At 36.7% G+C, this 19,277-nt stretch overlaps 1 protein-coding gene across 2 annotated transcripts in view; it reads right to left on the bottom strand.

Moving 5' to 3' along the window:
* The window catches only part of LOC120515750 (programmed cell death 6 interacting protein), a 212,591-nt gene that overhangs the window by 23,143 nt on the left and 170,171 nt on the right, over window positions 1–19,277 (bottom strand). For both annotated transcript variants that reach the window (XM_039737034.1, XM_039737033.1), the window contains exons 11-14: window positions 4,192–4,303; window positions 2,491–2,660; window positions 839–1,087; window positions 417–551 (exon numbers count right to left, since the gene is read on the bottom strand). In XM_039737034.1, the coding sequence (XP_039592968.1) occupies window positions 417–551; window positions 839–1,087; window positions 2,491–2,660; window positions 4,192–4,303 (666 nt within the window). The remainder of the gene's footprint in view (window positions 1–416; window positions 552–838; window positions 1,088–2,490; window positions 2,661–4,191; window positions 4,304–19,277) is intronic.

Raw genomic sequence — 19,277 nt, forward strand, 5'->3', positions numbered from 1 at the left:
AGAAAGCAGGAGACAGAGTTGCAGGTAGCAGAGTTAAAGATGCTAAGATTTGCATTGGGTGTGACAAGGATGGATAGAATTAGAAATCAGTACATTAGAGGGTCAGCTCAAGTTGGACGGTTGCGAGACAAAGTCAGAGAGGTGAGACTGCATTGGTTTGAACATGTACAGAGGATAGATGCTGAGTATACTGGGATAAGGATGCTAAGGATAGAGCTGCCAGGGAAGACAAAAAGAGGACGGCCCAAGAGAAGGTTTATGGATGTGGTGAGAGAGGACATGAAGGTGATGGGCGTAACAGAACAGATGCAGAGGACAGAAAGATATGGAAGAAGATGATCCGCTGTGGCAACCCCTAACGGGAGCAGCTGAAAGAAGAACAACAATTCTTGTTACTAACAGTAGACAAGAATTACCTTAGTGCCTTCATTTAGGTTCTTGCAGAGCTCAAAATAGTTGTCATGTGCAGCAGCCAGTTTCTTTAGCATCTCCTCTCTCTGGTTGGAATCTGCATTTGACTGTTTCATTTTAGAGAACTCCTCATGAGAAACCTAAAAGAGAAGTCAAAATTCAGAGACCAGCATATGCTGCTTGATGCTGTCAGTAAGCTTAATTTTCTCAGAAAGTAAACACATCTACTCAGTAGAGTTCTCAGTAAATGCCTAGTGAGAAACAAGGGCAGGCCTGTAATTCACCTGTAATACCACATTTCAAGGACCTGACAAGAAAGCGCTGTCCACTGCTCAAAACTGTAGTTATGCCCTCCTGTAATTTCACAGCACTGCTCACTCCTCTGGACAGTGACTATTGTATTTAAAGCTCAGCAGGCACATCCCACCTGAATCTTTCCAAGTATCTCCTCCTGACTCTTGAGGTTCTGCTGTACTTTCTGGGTGTATCCTCCATAGATGCTGTCCAGTTGTGTGACAGAGATAGCCTCCTCATTCAGAGCACCATCCTGTGCCAAGGCTGTCAGAAACTTGTTGGTCATATCAAACTGCACCATCTTGATGTCAATTTCTACCTTTTCCCTTTCACACTTCAATTCATCAAGGTTTGAGAGCAGAGTTCGAAGGACTCCTACAACCTAAAAGAAACAGAAAAAATTAAAAAAGCAATAACATCCCACTTGATAAAACATTAGCCATTATTTAGCAAACAGTAAGTAAATCAAATCTTAAAGCAACAGATTGCCAATAGTGGGCCAGCACTACTAAATACTTATACTAGAAAAATGTAACTAGCAACCTTTTGTTTTACAGTCAACCAATGGAATCAGCAATCCTCATTGAGGACAAGCTCTATTCAACTTTGACAAGTTCAATAACATCGCTCCAGAACTATTACCTATTCTTTATGAATGAAGGGGATACATAGTGGTATGTACAGCTGAAACGATTCCTCAAGAAACTCGAGTAATTTGACTACTAAAAATCAAAGCAAATTCTTTGCATCAAAGCTTTGCTTAATCCATATAATGACACCGTACTGAGCTCATTCTGTTTCACTTTTCTTCAATACAACCATTACATGTTCCTTTAAAGGGTAACACACATAATACACGCCATATCTACTTCATCCAGGGGATACAATCCTGATGAAATTTTTCTTTTGCCTCCTACAAATGCCAGAAAGCCTTCCAAGAAGACAGTAAAGGCTCAAGTTATGCCTGACTTGTAGATAGTTCTGAAAGTTAATTTGCATAACTTGAATGCAATTTTTTTGTATTATTATTGAGTTATGCCTTAGTTTTACAAGTACTTTGTAACTGATATATTATTTTTGTACTTGTTTTTGCATTTCAAACAATGTTTTCTGTAAAACCCAGAATGTAATATAGCAATTAAATGCACTAAATGGTTTTCATTTTGACAATTTTATTGTATGCAATTTAAACAATAAAAATGTTTTTTCTATGAAAGAAAACAATTAGTTAACTTTAAAAGAGAAATCTAATTTCCTTTGTGTGTGTTTTACTATTGGTCTTAAATAAAACAAAAGTATTTCTTATCCAATTACTCAATTAATTGTTGGAATAATTGGTAGAATACTCAATTGCTTAAATAATCGATTGCTGTAGCTCTTAGTGGTATGTGACACTTGCAGCATCAGCAAAGCATGAACCATTCATTATAGGCTTACTGTCAGAAAAGTATATAAAAATTTACTGACATAGTTCAGATACCTTTTGGGGATGAGCATAGAAGCATTCTTTAAGTGAATGATGTGGTATGAACTTGTTCTAAAAAGTACACATCCAATCTAAATCTAAACACATACATAAATGTAAAGTTGCATGAAACTGATCTGTTTAGGAAACATCTAATTCTGCCAAGGTGAGCTTGTTTAATACTGCAGAAGAAAAGATTTTGCACCAGCACAATTCCAACTTTCTCCTTTAATGTAAAATTTAATGAAGAGTGAAGCAATTTGCCAACCTTCTTGTCATTTTAAACTCACAGCAACATGAAACTGCTGCACATCTCTTACCTCACTGCCCTGTAGGGTCTTTGTAGGATTAGCAGAAGGTATTGCAGCACCGAGCTCTGCCTCTGGTTTGCAGAGCACAGAAATCATTTCAGAGTGTCCTGCATAGCATTCCTTTACAACTTTATCTGCCTGGACGGCCCGGTCCAGCATATTCCGAAAGTTGCCTCCCTCTGTAGAAAAAGTAAAATTGGACAATTCAGCTTAAAACTAAATAGCAGACCAAGTTCAAACAAAAACATGCTATAAACATTACCAAAGAAATTATGCTTAAAGCCACTATAGTTGAATCAAAAGTCCTACAACACTGATCTTGTGTTTCTGCAAAATCTACACCTGCCGCCAACTTTATTAGTCACAATTATCTATTAAATAAGCCCAGGGAAGAGCTTCAATTTGTAAATATGATTTCAACACATGCCAGAAATATTCATTATAAATTCATGCCCATTCTGACTTACCAGCTTCACATAGCTGAAGAAAATCATTCAGCCATAAATTTATGCTGTGAACCTCACAATCCTCCTCATCACAAAGATGCTCTGTTGAGATGAAACCCAAGTACTGTGCAAATCAAAACTAAACGTGCCATAAAGAGAAGCACATGGTCTACAACAATGCTTAGATATGCTGTGGTGTACAAATGATGCTCAGCTACTTAATGGGTGCAAAGAATAAACTCTCCTAAATATTATACACTTGGGAAATCTTGTTCAAAATTTGTTTCTAAAATATTCTGGAGCCTTAAATGATGGTAATACTAACACTAGTATTTTAATATACTAGACCAAAATGTCTGAGACCAATAGATGCACAACTTGAGATGCATCTTAAAATTACACAATTTCATTCCGGTCTGTTAAAACATGTCGAGAAGGCAGTTTCAAGACCTGTAAAATAGATTAAACAAATAACTAAATTGCTCATAGCTGTTTTTCACAGTTAGAAGATAGATCACTTTGTGTTTGGTCTTATTTCATTAGTCCAATATGTGCAAATATGTGGCTTTGTGTGACAAAAAAAAAAACCAGACACTATGATTTTAATGTCATGAACCAGCTAGCTCCTGTATAAAAAATCTAAGACTGTTGGGTATGTGGAAAATGCTTGCATATATGAATGCTCAAATGCCTACCCTCACAATCATGGGTCACCTTCACACAAGTTGGGCCACCTGTATGTTTACAATTGCGTTTAGATCAAACAGTAGCTATAAAACAGAACAATTATTGGGATCGCCACATCCTAGATTTCCAGCTGTTCTATTTTTAATATATGATTTAAAAGCTGTATTCTTAGTTTGTACTGACTGAAACTAATATGCCAATAAAGGTAACCAATACTTATTGAAAATGCACTATTTGATCCAAACTATTTATTTTATTTATCACTATGACGTTTGTGGCACTATTAGGCAAAGTGCTATATGTCTCTTTTTCTGCTTTGACATTGTTTTCAGTATTTAACATTTTTACATTTTTTGACTTTAATCAAAATTGGAAAAAAAAATTCTTAGGCAAGTGTACAATTTGTGATGGTCTTTTGTTTGCAACTGTTGCCTTCTACTATAACAAAAGTTTAATCTTAAGAGTGAAACACATCTAACTGGGCAGTACGCCAACACTTACACATTCCTCATTTGAAAACAATACACTTCGCAGGTAAAATACAAACATTTGACTCACAGAGCCTACCAATGCATACCTGTCCTAAGGGGCTTGTAAAGTTCATTGGAAGGAATCCTCTGCCAACGTTGAGCAAATTTAGTTCGCAGTTCAGTGTCTGTGGACTCCTCCTCTTCCAAAATTTTAAATGACTACAGAAAAATGAAAGTATGTATCAGAGATATTAAGGCCATGTGTATGTAACTGTTTAGCTACTAGTCCTGGAACAGGCTTCTGGGCCTTTACACCAATTGTATCAGCAATACAAGTTACAGCCTGCACTGTAACAATTTACAATGCTAGATACACAATGCAAATTATTAAAATATACTTAAAAGGAGGCCATGCAAATTCCACCTCATATTTTATTTAGGACTCAACAAGTCAAACTATAGATACTACAGATACAGAGAACTGTAACAGAACGAGCAAACCCCTGATGGCATATACTGAAAACAAATGCAACAAAATTAAAGTAGAGCTAAAGAAAATCAAACATATGTAGACGGATTTGTTTAGGTCTTAGTTTATTATTTTTACATGTTCACTTTGTTCTTTTTAAGTTTTCCTCTTCTCCAGGGAACAGGTAAAATATCCTGTTTTAATTCTGTCAATCTCAAGTAGTGAAGAATTGAATAAAATTAAAACTAAGTGCCGTTATGAACAATGCTGCATATTTTCTCTCTGACACACTCATAATGAGTACTTTCAGCCAACAAATTATTCAACAGAAGTCTGTGAAGAAACACAATATTCCTGCATAATGCCACATTGTGACTGTGACTACCAAGTCAAAAGTTTTCTTTGTTTTTAGTCATCTGGGTGTTTGTTCAGACCATAGCGTGTGTGCGTATATATTTTGTTGAATAAGCTTCTGTAAAAGGCCAAATTTCCCCCAAAAGTACAATTTCCTAACTAATCTAATCTGAATAAATCTAAAATGTCATAGTTCACTGGACTCATGCTCTGTACTTGAAACCTGGAAATGCCCTACTTAGGGGGCACAATCACAGTTTGGCTTCAGGTATGTTATCATGCAGGCAATTAGACAAGTTAAAGAATTGCTTCATGCTGCACCATTATTAAACATTTGGTTGGATGTTTTGATTGTTTTTTTTATTGTGCAATACCCTTTTTTTGTCACAAATGCACTGGACCACAGAGTAAACACTTCATTAAATCTGTTGTTCTGTACTTCCCTCAAGCCTTCGATGTCTAACCAATGTATATGTTGCCAAAAAACCTAAGAGGCTGGAAGAAATCAGAATTGTGTAGTGCACAGCATAAAACAGTAAATAGAAAAAAAAAAAATCCAAAATATTTGCTTAAGAAAAAAAGTACCTCTTTATACAGTACATACATGTCATATAAGGAAGGCAGTGTGTCTTCCCAGTTAGATTTATTTATCTTTTTCTTTTTTTTTTTTAGCAATTATAAGGTACAACTTACATTTCTGAGTAACTGAGCACATAATAACTGTGATGGACCCTCCAACAGATGACTACTGATTTCATTGTAACAAAAATCAATAGCTTGGGAATGAAGAGATTAAAAGAACAAAAAAGGTCATTATGTAACACCCACATTTCGACGAGTGTTTGAAGGCTTTTCAGCCTTATTCAAAACCTAACCTACCACAAAATGCATACCTACAATGCTTAATTAGGATTTGGGGGCATTGACATCTGTAATAGTGCTTGACGGTGGTAATTTTTACATAATACCTTTTGACTCTAGTTCAAACGAAAGAAAATAAAATTATAAATCACATGCAGCACAAACAGATGTACAAGTGCAGATTGAACATAAAACAAATTTACTTTTTTTCAACACACTATATGAATGTTAAGTGCAGGTTTTAATAAAAAAAAAATACCTGTGCTGTTGCTTGTGTAAAAACGGTCTGTACAGCCACAACACCTTTATTTTACCAATGTGAAATTCCCAATTCTGGAATTCTGGAAGACTGAACAATGCGGCAAAGAAATGAGATGTCACAAAAATTTCTACATGTGTGTGTTTTTAATTGTCCTCAAGATGCATTAAGCTCCACTTAATAAAGGTGAATTGCATGTGTTACTAAAAACAACTTGCAAATGAGCAGTAACAGACAGGTTGGTTGTTCACAATGAAATGTGAGAACAAAATTCCAATTTCAGAATTAAAGAACGATTTTAGCATTCAAATTCAAACTCCCATTAAACATTCTGCCCTCCACACCCATAGTTTATTCACTTTGTAATAGAAAGCCATAAAAATTTAATATATCAAAAATTAATCCCCCTCCTCAAATGACAGCAAATAATAATTCCATCAAACCCAATTCTAAAAGCAGGAAGAGGTCAGTAGACATGAGGTGGCCAAGAAGCACTGAGCTCAAAGTTTTACAACAAGAGCAATAATGTTTCAATTGAAATGCGATTAGAAGCCAGCCATGAACACATTAAAACTGACATGTATTGTCAGGATGTTGAGATTAATTTATTCTATGCCTGCTGAAAGGCAAGATGTCAGCTGAAGAAAAAAAAGGCAAAAAACATCCAACATATTACAAGAAGTAGTTTACAAAATACTAATTGCAATTTAAAAGTGTAGGGCAGTGTAAAAGAACTTCATAACTTCATTATAAAAACTGTCATTTGGAGATCCAAATATTCCAATCTTCTGAACTGAATTTAAGATGAGCATATCATAAGACAATGCTTCAATAATATAAGCAGCATTTACCGTGCTGTGCCGGCAGCACTCATGCAGCCCCAAACGATGACATTCGCACCACCACCACGCTCGACTGTAGGCAAGACACACTTGTCTTTGTACTCCTCATCTGGTTGCTGCCACACACGCTTGACACCATCTGAACCAAATAAGTTCATCTTGGTCTCATCAGACCACAGGACAAGGTTCCAGCAATCCATGCTCGTAGTCTGCTTGTCTTCAGCAAACTGTTTGCGGGATTTCTTGTGCATCATCTTTAGAAGAGGCTTCCTTCTGGGACGACAGCCATGCAGACCAATTTGATGCCATATGCAGCGTACGGTCTGAGCACTGACAGGCTTAACCAACCCTCCCCCCCACCCCTTCAACCTCTGCAGCAATGCTGGCAGCACACATATACCTATTTCCAAAAGACAACCTCTGGATATGATGCTGCGCACGTGCACTCAACTTCTTTGGTCGACCATGGCGAAGAACCTGTCCTGTTGAACTGCTATATGGTTTTGGCCAATGTGCTGCAGCTCAGTTTCAGGGTGTTGGCAATCTTCTTATCAGCCTAGGCCATCTTTATGTAGAGCAACAATTCATTTTTTCAGATCCTCAGACAGTTCTTTGCCATGAGGTACCATGTTGAACTTCCAGTGACCAGTATGAGAGAGTGTGAGAGTGATAATACCAAACACACCCGCTTCCCCATTCACACCTGAGACCTTGTAATACTAGCGGGTCATATGACACCAGCGAGGGAAAATGGCTAATTCGGCACAATTTGGACATTTTTCACTTGGTGTGTACTCACTTTTGTTGCCAGCGGTTTAGACATTAATGGCTGTGTTATTTTGAGGGGACAGCAAATTTACAATGTTATACAAGCTGTACACTGTCTTCAGTGTTGTCCCATGAAAAGATATAATAAAATATTTACAAAAATGTGAGGGGTGTACTCACTTTTGTGAGATACTGTATGTCACACTGAAGCAAGCCATGTGTATACCATCTACTGCACCTCTTTGTATTGATTGTGTGAATGATTATCCCTTGCACATCAATCCACCCTTCAATGTTCATTCCAAAAAGTCCGGGTTAAGAAAGCCAAAAAGTATGCTAAATGTAACAAGTATAGATTACACATAAGATAGATAAGATAGATAGATGGATAGATAGGATAGATAGATAAGATAGATACTTTAGACTAGGATGAGAGCTCTTCTCCATGCAAAGTATCAAGAAAAAACTATGCAAGTAACACATTTTAATGAGATTCTTAAAGTGCACACACATACACTCTGCTAACATCAGAAAGCAGCAAAAACTAATCAGGTAGCTCAAAGAAACACAATTTCCTACCACGTCACTATAAGGAAAGAAAGATAGGGGCATGGCTAATATGTTCTTATGCCTGTGGAATTATAAACACACCATACTTAGCAGTTTCACTTATTTTCATTATTAAAGGAGTACCATCTGTCCTTAGATTAGGCAGATGTATTTTGCTAAATAAAATACATTGTTTTATCAAAAAAAAATCAGATTTATTAAAACTAGTTGTGCAAGCTTCTTACAGTAGGCAATTCCATTTTTATAAAGATAACCAAAGTGCAAAGTGACCCCATAGCTGTGAGTTGATAAACCATGTGCATTTATTTGGTTTTAGCCAATATGTTTTATTTTTATTTATTTACTAGGGGGCTCTGCCCCCTGCTCGCTTCACTCACCAAACCCCATGCAGGCATTTTGCGCTAGCCACTTCGCCTCTCTGCCGCTCGCATATGGGAAAGCGGATGTACAATTTAATCAGATTGTTATTTTCATGGGAATTGTTACATATGCATAATAGTACTATTTTACATTACAGCGAGTAATTAACCATAGTAAAAAAATAGTAAAACGTTATTAATCGAAAGAAAATTATTTTTCATGTTGTGTTAGAGGTATTCGTTGCATTATACTTTTTAATTCTGATTGGCTTTTAAATAACACACAAATACTTTTTAAACTTATACTTTTACTGTAAAACTTCAGTAAAAACAATATTTGTAATTAACTTGTTCATCAATATCGCTTTGAATTTTGATTCAGTGTTTGGAGTTACATCATGGCAACGCAACGTATATCTGCAAACACTTGTCCCTGTGATTTGTCAATTGTTATAGCAAAAGATATTCTAACGGAAAACTGTAAACGTTTTAATATAAATGGCATATCAAGAACTCCTTTGGTGTCTACTGTTATCCACAGAAGATGTAATACATTACCTTTCTTGTCATCTGTTAAAATTTAACATGTCAGAACTGTTCGACCAATTTTAAAAATAATTCATCTTTTCCTATTGCACAGCCCATCACTCATACATAAATTACGATTAAATTACTTTCAACAGTACTTCAGCTGGTGGAAGACTGGACGGAGCTAACGGTTGTAGTTATTCTACGGGATATTGTGATAGCATTTCCCGTGTGCTCATTTCTTCTGATGATAACACTTCAGGATGAGATTCTTCAATAAGATTTGGACATAATAAGTCTTCTTTCATTGGGAACTTAAAGTAAGGAAAACATAAAAATTTATGAGAGCTGAGAGTGCAGGAACTGTGTCTGACAAAAGCATTCACACGCATGAGAGGTGAGAGGGCCGTGGGCATGGGACATATACTGTAAATGGTTGAGAGGAGGGCAGGACTTGAAAAAATCTCTTGGCAATAGTCTTGTATCATGGGACTTGAAAATATCTCTATAGTCTCATCTCAAGATTTTCTTTGATAATAGAGATGTATAGCACATTTCCATTCAAACAATGTACAGTAATCCCTCCTCGATCATGGGGGTTGTGTTCCAGAACCCCCCGCGATAGGTGAAAATCTGCGAAGTAGAAACCATATGTTTGTATGGTTATTTTTAAATACAGTGGAACCTCGGTTTACAGGTAACTTGGTTTACGAGTGTTTTGCAAGACGAGCAAAAATTTTTAATAAATTTTGACTCGATAAACGAGCGATGTCTTGCAATACGAGCAGTATGGATACACTTTGTCTGCTGAGCGTCATGTGATCACAACTGAGCTGATTGTTATTCTCTCTCTCTCCTTATCTCGCTCGCTTGCCCAGCACCTCTCTCTCTCCTTATCTTGCTTGCTTGCTCGCCCAGCGCGTCTCTCTGTTTACAGCACATCTCTCTCTCTCTCCTTATCTCGCTCGCCCAGCGTGTCTCTCTGTTTACTACAGCATTGTGACTGTGTGTGTGTGCGCTGTGAAGTGCGAGTCCCCATCTTGCTCTCCAAAACATGAAGCTGAGTCTCAGTACTTTAACACTAGTTTTATTCAGCTTGAAACAGCATCAGCGCTGTTATTTATTGCAGCGGGATCTTTATAATGTTCCTTGTATGACCCATTGACGACAGGCGCTTATAGCATGTCTGCGATCTTTTTGGATGCGCTTATACGGCGAACTGCTACAACTCACACCAGCCATGATTCTTTTTAAAGGTAAAGTGTAGGTTAATTTGTATTATGTATTTTACTTTATATTTTGTCTTAATCATTTTTATATGGATAGTTTTGGGTTGTGGAACGAATCATCTGAGTTTCCATTATTTCTTATGGGGAAATTTGCTTTGATATACGAGTGTTTTGGATTGCGAGCATGTTTCCGGAACAAATTATGCTCGCAAACCGAGGTTCCACTGTATTTTAAGCCCTTATAAACTCTCCCACACTGTTTATAAATATTCCCCGCACAGTTATATAGTGTAAACCCTTTGTATTCTCTTAGATATTAGGTAAGATTAATTGAAATTATGTATGTAAACACACTGTTTATATACAGTAAAACCTACATATTATTTTAAAGATATCAAGTGTCTCCGGTATCACATATGTTACAGCCATTACGATAGGCAGGCCACCAGCAATAAATACGTACAATGCAAGAAAAATTGTATAAAGTAAATGTGTGTACAGTGACATTAAACGTACGTACATGTACTAAGTACTGTAAGTAGAAAATTAATTATGGTTACTCACCAACAATGACACGATGACTTGTCCAATAACGATGAGTTTAGTTTTAATGCACAACAAAGGAGAGCGTTACAGCTATTCTAAAGGAGCCTCTTCAGGCAACCGTGTAGCACCGCCGTTGTTCTTCTTCCGACAGTCTTCAATCCAAATCCCTAAAGCAGATTCCATCCAGACTACTGCCTTATTACATCCACTTACAACTCGTTTTGCACCCTGGTTAAAAGAACACTGCGGCCGTTGATCTTATATTTCTTTCATACTTTTTAAATAAAAAGAATCATAGCCTCATTGATGCCGCAATGGCGTCCTACAGCGGTGTAGCTTTTTCCTTCCTTCAACATATCCAAAACTTTTACAGCAATCATTAACATCTTCCGTTGGCGCTTGGGCATGGCCCCTGAAGCAGTAGCAGGAGCAGATCGTTTTGGAGCCATAATCAAGGGCTTGACAATGCACAAAGATAAACACAAAAGAGCACAAAAGTTAACTCTTTACACAGTGAAACACGTTGATGCTGAATGAGCGAGACAAGACTTCCTGGTTAACGCCGCGGAATCAAATTCGGTGCTCCGTCGCTGAGCCATTCAGCACACAGGAACTTAACTGCGTGCTCTGATTGGTTAGCTTCTCAGCCATTAGCCAATAGCGTCCCTTGTATGAAATCAACTGGGCAAACCAACTGAGGAAGCATGTACAGGAAGTAAAAAAGACCCACTGTCCACAGAACCCGCGAAGCAGCGAAAAATCCACGTTATATATTTAGATATGCTTACATATAAAATCCGCGATACAGTAAAGTCACGAAAGTCGAAGCACGATATAACGAGGGATTACTGTAGCTCAAAGTGCATTACAAGATATCAAGGAGGTAGTTACAAGAAAAGAAAAACAAGTAAGATTAAACAAGAATTTTAATGAATAAGTAAAGAAAAAAACTAATCTATAAAATGTTATAAAACAGATACTGGATATAAATAGCAGAAGAGTAGCATCCTTATGTACAATATCATGATAAAAGTCTCTAAATATGAGTTTAGAAATAAGGTCAGAAGGCCAGGAGGACAGGAAAAACAGAAGAAAACAATCTAGTTAAACTGGAGGGGTCTCAAGGCCAAAAACTGTCCCAGTTTCCATTGGACTTTCTAACAAATGTTCTAAATTCATACTACACCCATATTGTCCACACGGGTAGTAACATATAAGATTTTGTCATTTTAAATTAGATTTAACTTTGAGGTGAACATAAACTCTGTACATCAGAATCACAAACCACTAGTTTTGTAATAAATTATTAATATCTACGACTAAAATTTGGCAGTAAGAAGGTATCATTTTGATGGCAACTACCATTACTATTAGTAAGCCAGATTCCAGTATGTCTTCTAATACACCCAGCACTGTGGAGAGTATGGCATTCAGTTTTAATACTGGGCTGAACTCTGTGTCCTAAAAAGCAACCCAGGAAAGATACATGAAAAAAAAAATATAGCTAGCTCATAGTTCCTTTGGAAACAGTCTGTAAATTTAAAAAGAGAATGATACAAGTGTAAATGGAGAAAAAATATTTAAAAGTATGCTATAGAATTCAGATTTGTCTAAGAAAGTACAATACAGCAGTCTGATTTTGCCAAACAGCGAATACGTGCAAAGCTTCAGTAGTGCTTTTTTAGGAAAGATAAATAACATAAGAAAAATATTTAGACTTCAAGAACAAAGTTACGTGAATCTGCTTCTATTAAAGACACCAAACTGAACTTTTTTCTTAATAGAATAATTTCTCAACTCAAACCATCCACCTGCACCTTTGATCCAATTCCTACAAGCTCTTTCAAAGTACTCTGGCTGAGTAATTGACTATATTTTAGACATATATCATATATCATCATATATATCAAAGCTGGTGTTTTTGCCGGTATTTTAAAACTACAGTAGTCAAACCTCTGCTTAAGGAAATAACCTGGAATAGTCTGTTTTGGATCGTTTTACACTTTTCTAAATTCTACCTTTTGTTAAACATAATTCTAAAAAAAAAAAAAGTGGTTTTTAATAGTTAATACTTGAGTTAAAAAAAAAAAACATGCTCTTGAAAAGTTATCAGTCAGACTTTAGATCTAATCACAACACAGAAACTGCTCTCAGGATTTGGGGATTAATGCATTATCAGGCCTTGTTCATCTATACGTGAGTGAGAACATTAATACTAAAGGTCATAGCATTCTAATTAACTGCCATAGATAAGACAGCAGACAGAGTTTCTGGTTAGGTCCTAAATTGTTTTTAGTCATACATTACAGGGAGAAAACATTTTGTAAATACTGGAGACATAATAAACTTGTCATTAGATACGGGGGTCTTCCCAGACTGTCTTAAGACCGCTGTAGTTAAACCCCTGCTCAAGAAAAATAATCTAGACTCCTCAGCTTTTTAAAAATTTTAGACCTATTTCTAACCTGCCCTTCTTTAGTAGAATCCTAGAGAAGGAAGTCATTATGCAGCTAAATGATCATCTCAATAAAATGCAATTCTTGAGAAGTTTCATTCAGGTTTCACAACAAATCAAGTACAGAAACTGCACTCATTAAAGTAGTAAATGACTTGCAGGTAAATGCAGACAGAGGCTGTTTATCGGTTCTCATCCTCTTAGATCTGAGTGCCGCATTTGATACCACTGATCACAAAACTCTTAGAAATCGCCTTAGTCAATGGGTGGGCCTCTCTGGCAGTGTCTTAAATTGGTTTGATTCCTAACTGGCAGGCAGAAAATTCTTTGTTAGTTGTAGTGAAAAGTTAAGCAAAATGACACCTTTTATTGGCCAACTAAAAAGATTACAATATGCAGGCTTTCGAGGCAACTCAGGCCCCTTTTTCAGGCAAGATATAATACATAAACTGGAGTTCCCTGTGTTTATATACACACTAGGACAAGAAACAACATTGGTAAATCTTTGACAGGTTGTCTGTGTCAGTCTGAGAGATGCAAACAATCCTCATATCTGGCCATAAAACTCTTGTCTCTATTTAACCTATGTTGTAATGTATTAAATTTTACCATGAGTTTAACTTCCCATTCTTTTCTCTCTTGCTTTGTTTTGAAGTTGCCAATAAGCACTGTGACTTTAAAGTCCCTCTCACAGTGTCCATGGCAATTGAAGTGGGCCACTACAGGAACATCTGTGTTGCCACGTTTAATGTGGAACCTGTGTAAATTCATTCTCTGGCAGAGTGTTTGTCCAGTTTCTCCCACATAGAGTGCAGTATCAGGACATTTCATGCAGAGAATTAGGTAGACCACATTAGATGATCTTCAGGAAAATTATACCTTTATGTGATGTTAGTTGTGGGAATTATACTTCAAAGACACAGGATATTCTATATGTTATTCCACAAGGGTACTGGGTACCCTGCTCTTTTCGATTTACATGCTTCCATTAGGCCAGATTATCTCGGGACATACCGTGAGCTACCACAGCTATGCTGATGACAAACAACTGTATTTATCAGTAGCGCCTGATGACCCCAATACTATTGATTCACTGACACAATGTCTTACTTGTGTTTCTGAATGAATGAGTATTAAGTTTCTCAAACTAAATAAGAAGAAAAAAAGGAAAGAAATTTTAGTGATTGGCAAAAATGGATATAATGAGGTTATTAGACATGAACTTGATGCATTAGGATTAAAAGTCAAGATGGAGGTAAATAATTTAGGGGTAACTATTGACTTTGACCTGAATTTTAAATCATATATTAATCAGATTACCTGAATTTTAAATCATATATTAATCAGATTACTAGGACAGTATTTTTCACTTAAGAAATAAAGCAAAAGTTAGACCTCTTACAACATTGCAAGATACTGAGAAGTTAGTTCACGCTTTTGTTTTCAGTCAGCTAGATTACTGTAAAGCACTCCTCTCAGGACTACCCAAAAAAGACATCAATCGATTGCAACTAGTGCAGAACGCAGCTGCTACAATCTTAACTAGGAAAAGAAAATCCAACCACATCTCTCCAGTTACCTGTGTCATTTAGAATGGACTTAAAAATACTGCTTATAGTTTACAAAGCCTTAAAAAATCTCGCTCCATCCAATATTTCAGAATGTCTTTCACCTTACCCTCCAAATCATAACCTTAGATCTTCAAAAGAGCATCTGCTTATTATTCCAAGAGCTAAACTTAAAAGAAGTGGTGAGGCAGCCTTCTGCTGTTATGCACTTAAAATCTGGAATAGCTTGCCTATAGGAATTCGCCAGGCCAATACAGTGGAGCACTTTAAAAAACAGCTTAAAACACATTACTTTAACATGGCTTTCTCATAGCTTCATTTTAGTTTAATCCTGATGCTCTGTATATTCAATTAATTATCATTATCATTCATGGTGGCTTCGAAATCTGTACTAACTCCTACTTTCTCTTCTGTTCTTTTTCCGTTTTTCTGTGGTGGCGATCTGTGCCACCATCACCTGATCAAAGCACCGTAATGTCCCTACATTGATAGATTAAAGGCCAGAAGTCCACGTGAATGTCATCATCAAGTACAATGAGGAGTGATTGAGGTAATTTATTTTAGGTAGAATGCCTACAGAGGCCTGGGCGGTCTCGTGACCTCAGAACCCCTACAGATTTTATTTCTTTTCTCCAGTCATCTGGAGTTTTTTTTTTGTTTTTATTTCTGTTCTTCCTGGCCATAGGACCTTACTTTTATTCTATGTTAATTAGTGTTCCCTAATTTTATTTTCTTATTTATTGTCCTTTTTTCTCATTCTTCATCATGTAAACCACTTTGAGCTACATCATTTTTGTGAAAATGTGCTATATAAATAAATGTTGTTGTTGAGACTGCACATTTGAAGCAGTATGTATAGCATGCCACGAGGATCAATTCTTTTCCTTTATTAGTTCCACTTTACAAATCACCAATAAATTAGATCACTTTCAAATATAAGGCAAATTACCACAGTTAAGCAGACAATGCATAGCTATTCCTCTAAATAGTGCCAAGTGACCAGGACGCTCTCATCCTCATGACTCAATGATTTGCTAGTATTACTGAATAAATAAGAAGTACTTGCTTAATATGAGTGGGGCAGACACCCTTGTTATTGGCTGCAGAAAAAAGTAAGGATCTTAAAGGAGAAAACCTAATCATCCAGCTTTGCAAATGTACACAAACTCTTCATGTTAAGAATATTCCATTGAAGTGCAAAATTCATGATTCCTTCAATAAGGGTATGTCTACCAGGTCCCGAGTTCATCACACTACCAACCCCATGTTCCCCTCTAAATATGATGTTCTTAGATTTGATCCCTCTTTATTAGTTTTACACCATATATTGTGGGAACAAAAGAGTTCTACTTTTGAGTTATAGTCCATAAAACTTTACTGCAAAAGGATTAGGGATTTATCTAGGTATTTCTTTGCAAATCCTAGATGAGCACTGGTGTTACTCTTGGATACTTAAGTGGGTGAAGTTTTTGTGTTGCTATTCTTTCATCTGTCGCATTTGTGCTCAATCTCTTTCATATTGTGGACTCATGGACATTTATTAAATTTATTAAATTCCATTGCACCTCTCCATAAGCAGCCAGCTATCCCATCTCCGCACCACCACTACACAAGTCAGTCAAAAAGTTCTCCCAGCTCAAGTCTGTTTATCTGGGTGTACCTCTTGATTACGAGTCAGCAGTTCTTACCGCTGCACCACCCAAGTGGAAATGTCAGCGTCAGATCCTAACCCTACATTGTATTCTTGAATAAAAGCACACTTGTTTTGTTATACTTGTACCTTTTGTGAAAGTGTTTATTTGATATTTGGACTTAAGTCTTCACACATTATACACATTAAATGTTGTCATTTGTACTATAACATTAAAAAGTTTCTGTTTTAACTATGTGTTCAACATTTCTTGCCTTGCATTTCCTGTCATCAAACATTTACACAGATCACTGTAGACACTGAACACACATTAAATGCATGTGTTCCAAATATCAATATATTATTTACCCTAAACAACTCCAGGTACCTCACACCCAGATAAACAAATGCTGGGAGATCGACTTGAGCAGCAGCGGTGGGAGAATTTGATAGCAGACTGCTTGTGCTGATCAACACATCTGCAAAACAAAAGACGCTAATGGAGAGGTACGAAGGAATTTAAGGTGGCCCAGGATTAAGAATTTTTTCGTAGGCTTCAAGGTTTCTAGTGTTAAGGATCTGAGACAGGAAGGGTTTTATTCATTTGAAGGGTTTACTCAAGTTAGCCTCTGTCACTTGCAAGAGATCTGCTTGCCAGTAAAGCTGGAAACATTGCAACACTCAACAAGTCTAAGTCACAAGGCTCAAAACAAGCAAATAACTCACTCAGCTCATTCAGAAGCAAGGTTGACACACCTGGCAACATTTTGAAGTCTTTGATCACCTGTTAACCTTTCCACAGTTTCCACCAAAATCATTTTACAGCCTGCTTCAATATGAAGTCTTTGCCACTTTTATAGCCCTCCATAGCTTACACCTGGTGCTCTTTTAACAGTGTGTCATTTTAAATAGAAGGCAGCAAACCACTCCCTCAGACACATGCAAACAGCACTGTTCTTTTAGTAGTAAAAGAACATTCAAAATAGGACCAGATAATATTAACCTTCAAGTTCTTAAGAAGTAAGGTTGGAGAGTAAATATGTCAACCTTTTTAGGATATTTTTAGGAAGTCAGTTAACAGGTAAATCAATGGAAGGAATTATTAAGGATAAGATTGAGCAACACATTGCAAGAACAGGATTTACACTGAACTTTCAATTCAGCATGTGTTCAGAAAAGGGAAGCCATGTTTTACCAACATGCCAGAACTCTATGAGGAAGCAACAGAAGAATAAGATGAAAGTGGTGCATATGATATTATTTATCTTGATTTTCAGAAAGCATTTGTTATGGTACCACATAAGAGGCTGAGCATCAAACTAAATCAAGTGGGAGTTCAGGGCATTGCTTGTAGATGGGTGCAAAATTGGCTCAGACACAAGATGGTGTAAGGAGCCCTATCAGAATTGTCTGATGTCAAGAGTGGTGCACACAGGGGTTAGCATAAGGGCTTCTGCTATTTTTAATATATATAATTTTATAGACAGAGATAGATAATAAAGTTAGATAGGAAAATAAGTAATTAGCTGGTTAAGATTGAACATGATACCAAGGTGGACTGGCATATAATGTAGAATCTGTAGAATCGTTAGAGAGGAATTTGGACAACATTCATGCTTGGGCAGATTTGTAGCAGATGAAATTTAATTTAAGTAAATATAAGGTATTACATGTAGGAAATAAAAATGTTAAGTTCAAATACACAATGGGATGTCTGAAAATCGAAAGTACGCCTTACGAGAAACACTATCAACTGCCAGACAGTGTTCAGGAGCCATTAAGAAGGCTAACAGAATGTTAGGTTAAATAGCACAATGTGTTGAATAAAAGTCCAAGGAGAATATGCTCAAGTTTTATAATGCAATGGTGAGGCCTCATCTGGAGTACCACATACAGCTTCGGTCTCTTAAGATACAAAAAGGATATAGCAGTGCTAGAAAAAGTCCTGAGAAGAGAGACTAGGCAGATTCCAGGGCTAGAGGGGATGAATTATGAGGAAAGATTAAAAGAGCAGTCAGTGCCTTTACAGTTTAAACAAAAGAAAATTAAGATGAGACATGATCGCAGTGTTTAGAATTATGAAAATTAGCACAGTGGATCAAGACTTTTTTTAAAATGAATTAATGAAGAACGCATGGAAACAGCTGGAAACCAGTTAAGGGTAAATTTAGCATAAATGTTAGCAAGTTTTTCTTTGCACAGAGAACCATAGACACATGGAATAAACTACCAAGTAGTGTGGTAGACCGTATTACTTTAGGGACTTTTAAAACTAGACTTCATGTTTTTTTTTTTGATTTTTTAAAAAGAATTATGTGGATAGGACTGGCGAGCTTTGTTGGACTGAATGGCCTGTTTTCATCTACATTGTTCTAATGTTTTATGAGGACATCTGATTAGGGTAGGAGCATTCCGCATAGGTAGGCTCAGGAAAGTCCATACAGAGCCTGACATCATCCATCACAGTCTCAGTATATTTGTCCTGATTTTCAGAAGAATCTTTAAAGTTGGACAAGTTAATCAAATCTTAACAGTTCTGTAGTTTGGTTTCATATTCCAGAGTTCTACACTCCACTTTCCGCACCACTGGCCTAGCATGTTTAAGTACTTCTTTATAAGCAGGTTACAGATGCATTGTCAGACTTACCTAAGTGAAGGAGCAGGAATGACTTGTAGGCATTTTTAACACTAGAATCCCTGAAGCCTACGAAAAAAGTCATAATGCTGGGCCACGTTAAATTCCTTCTCACCTCCC

The sequence above is a fragment of the Polypterus senegalus genome, chromosome 15 (genome assembly GCF_016835505.1).
Source record: "Polypterus senegalus isolate Bchr_013 chromosome 15, ASM1683550v1, whole genome shotgun sequence".
Classification (NCBI taxonomy): domain Eukaryota; kingdom Metazoa; phylum Chordata; class Cladistia; order Polypteriformes; family Polypteridae; genus Polypterus; species Polypterus senegalus.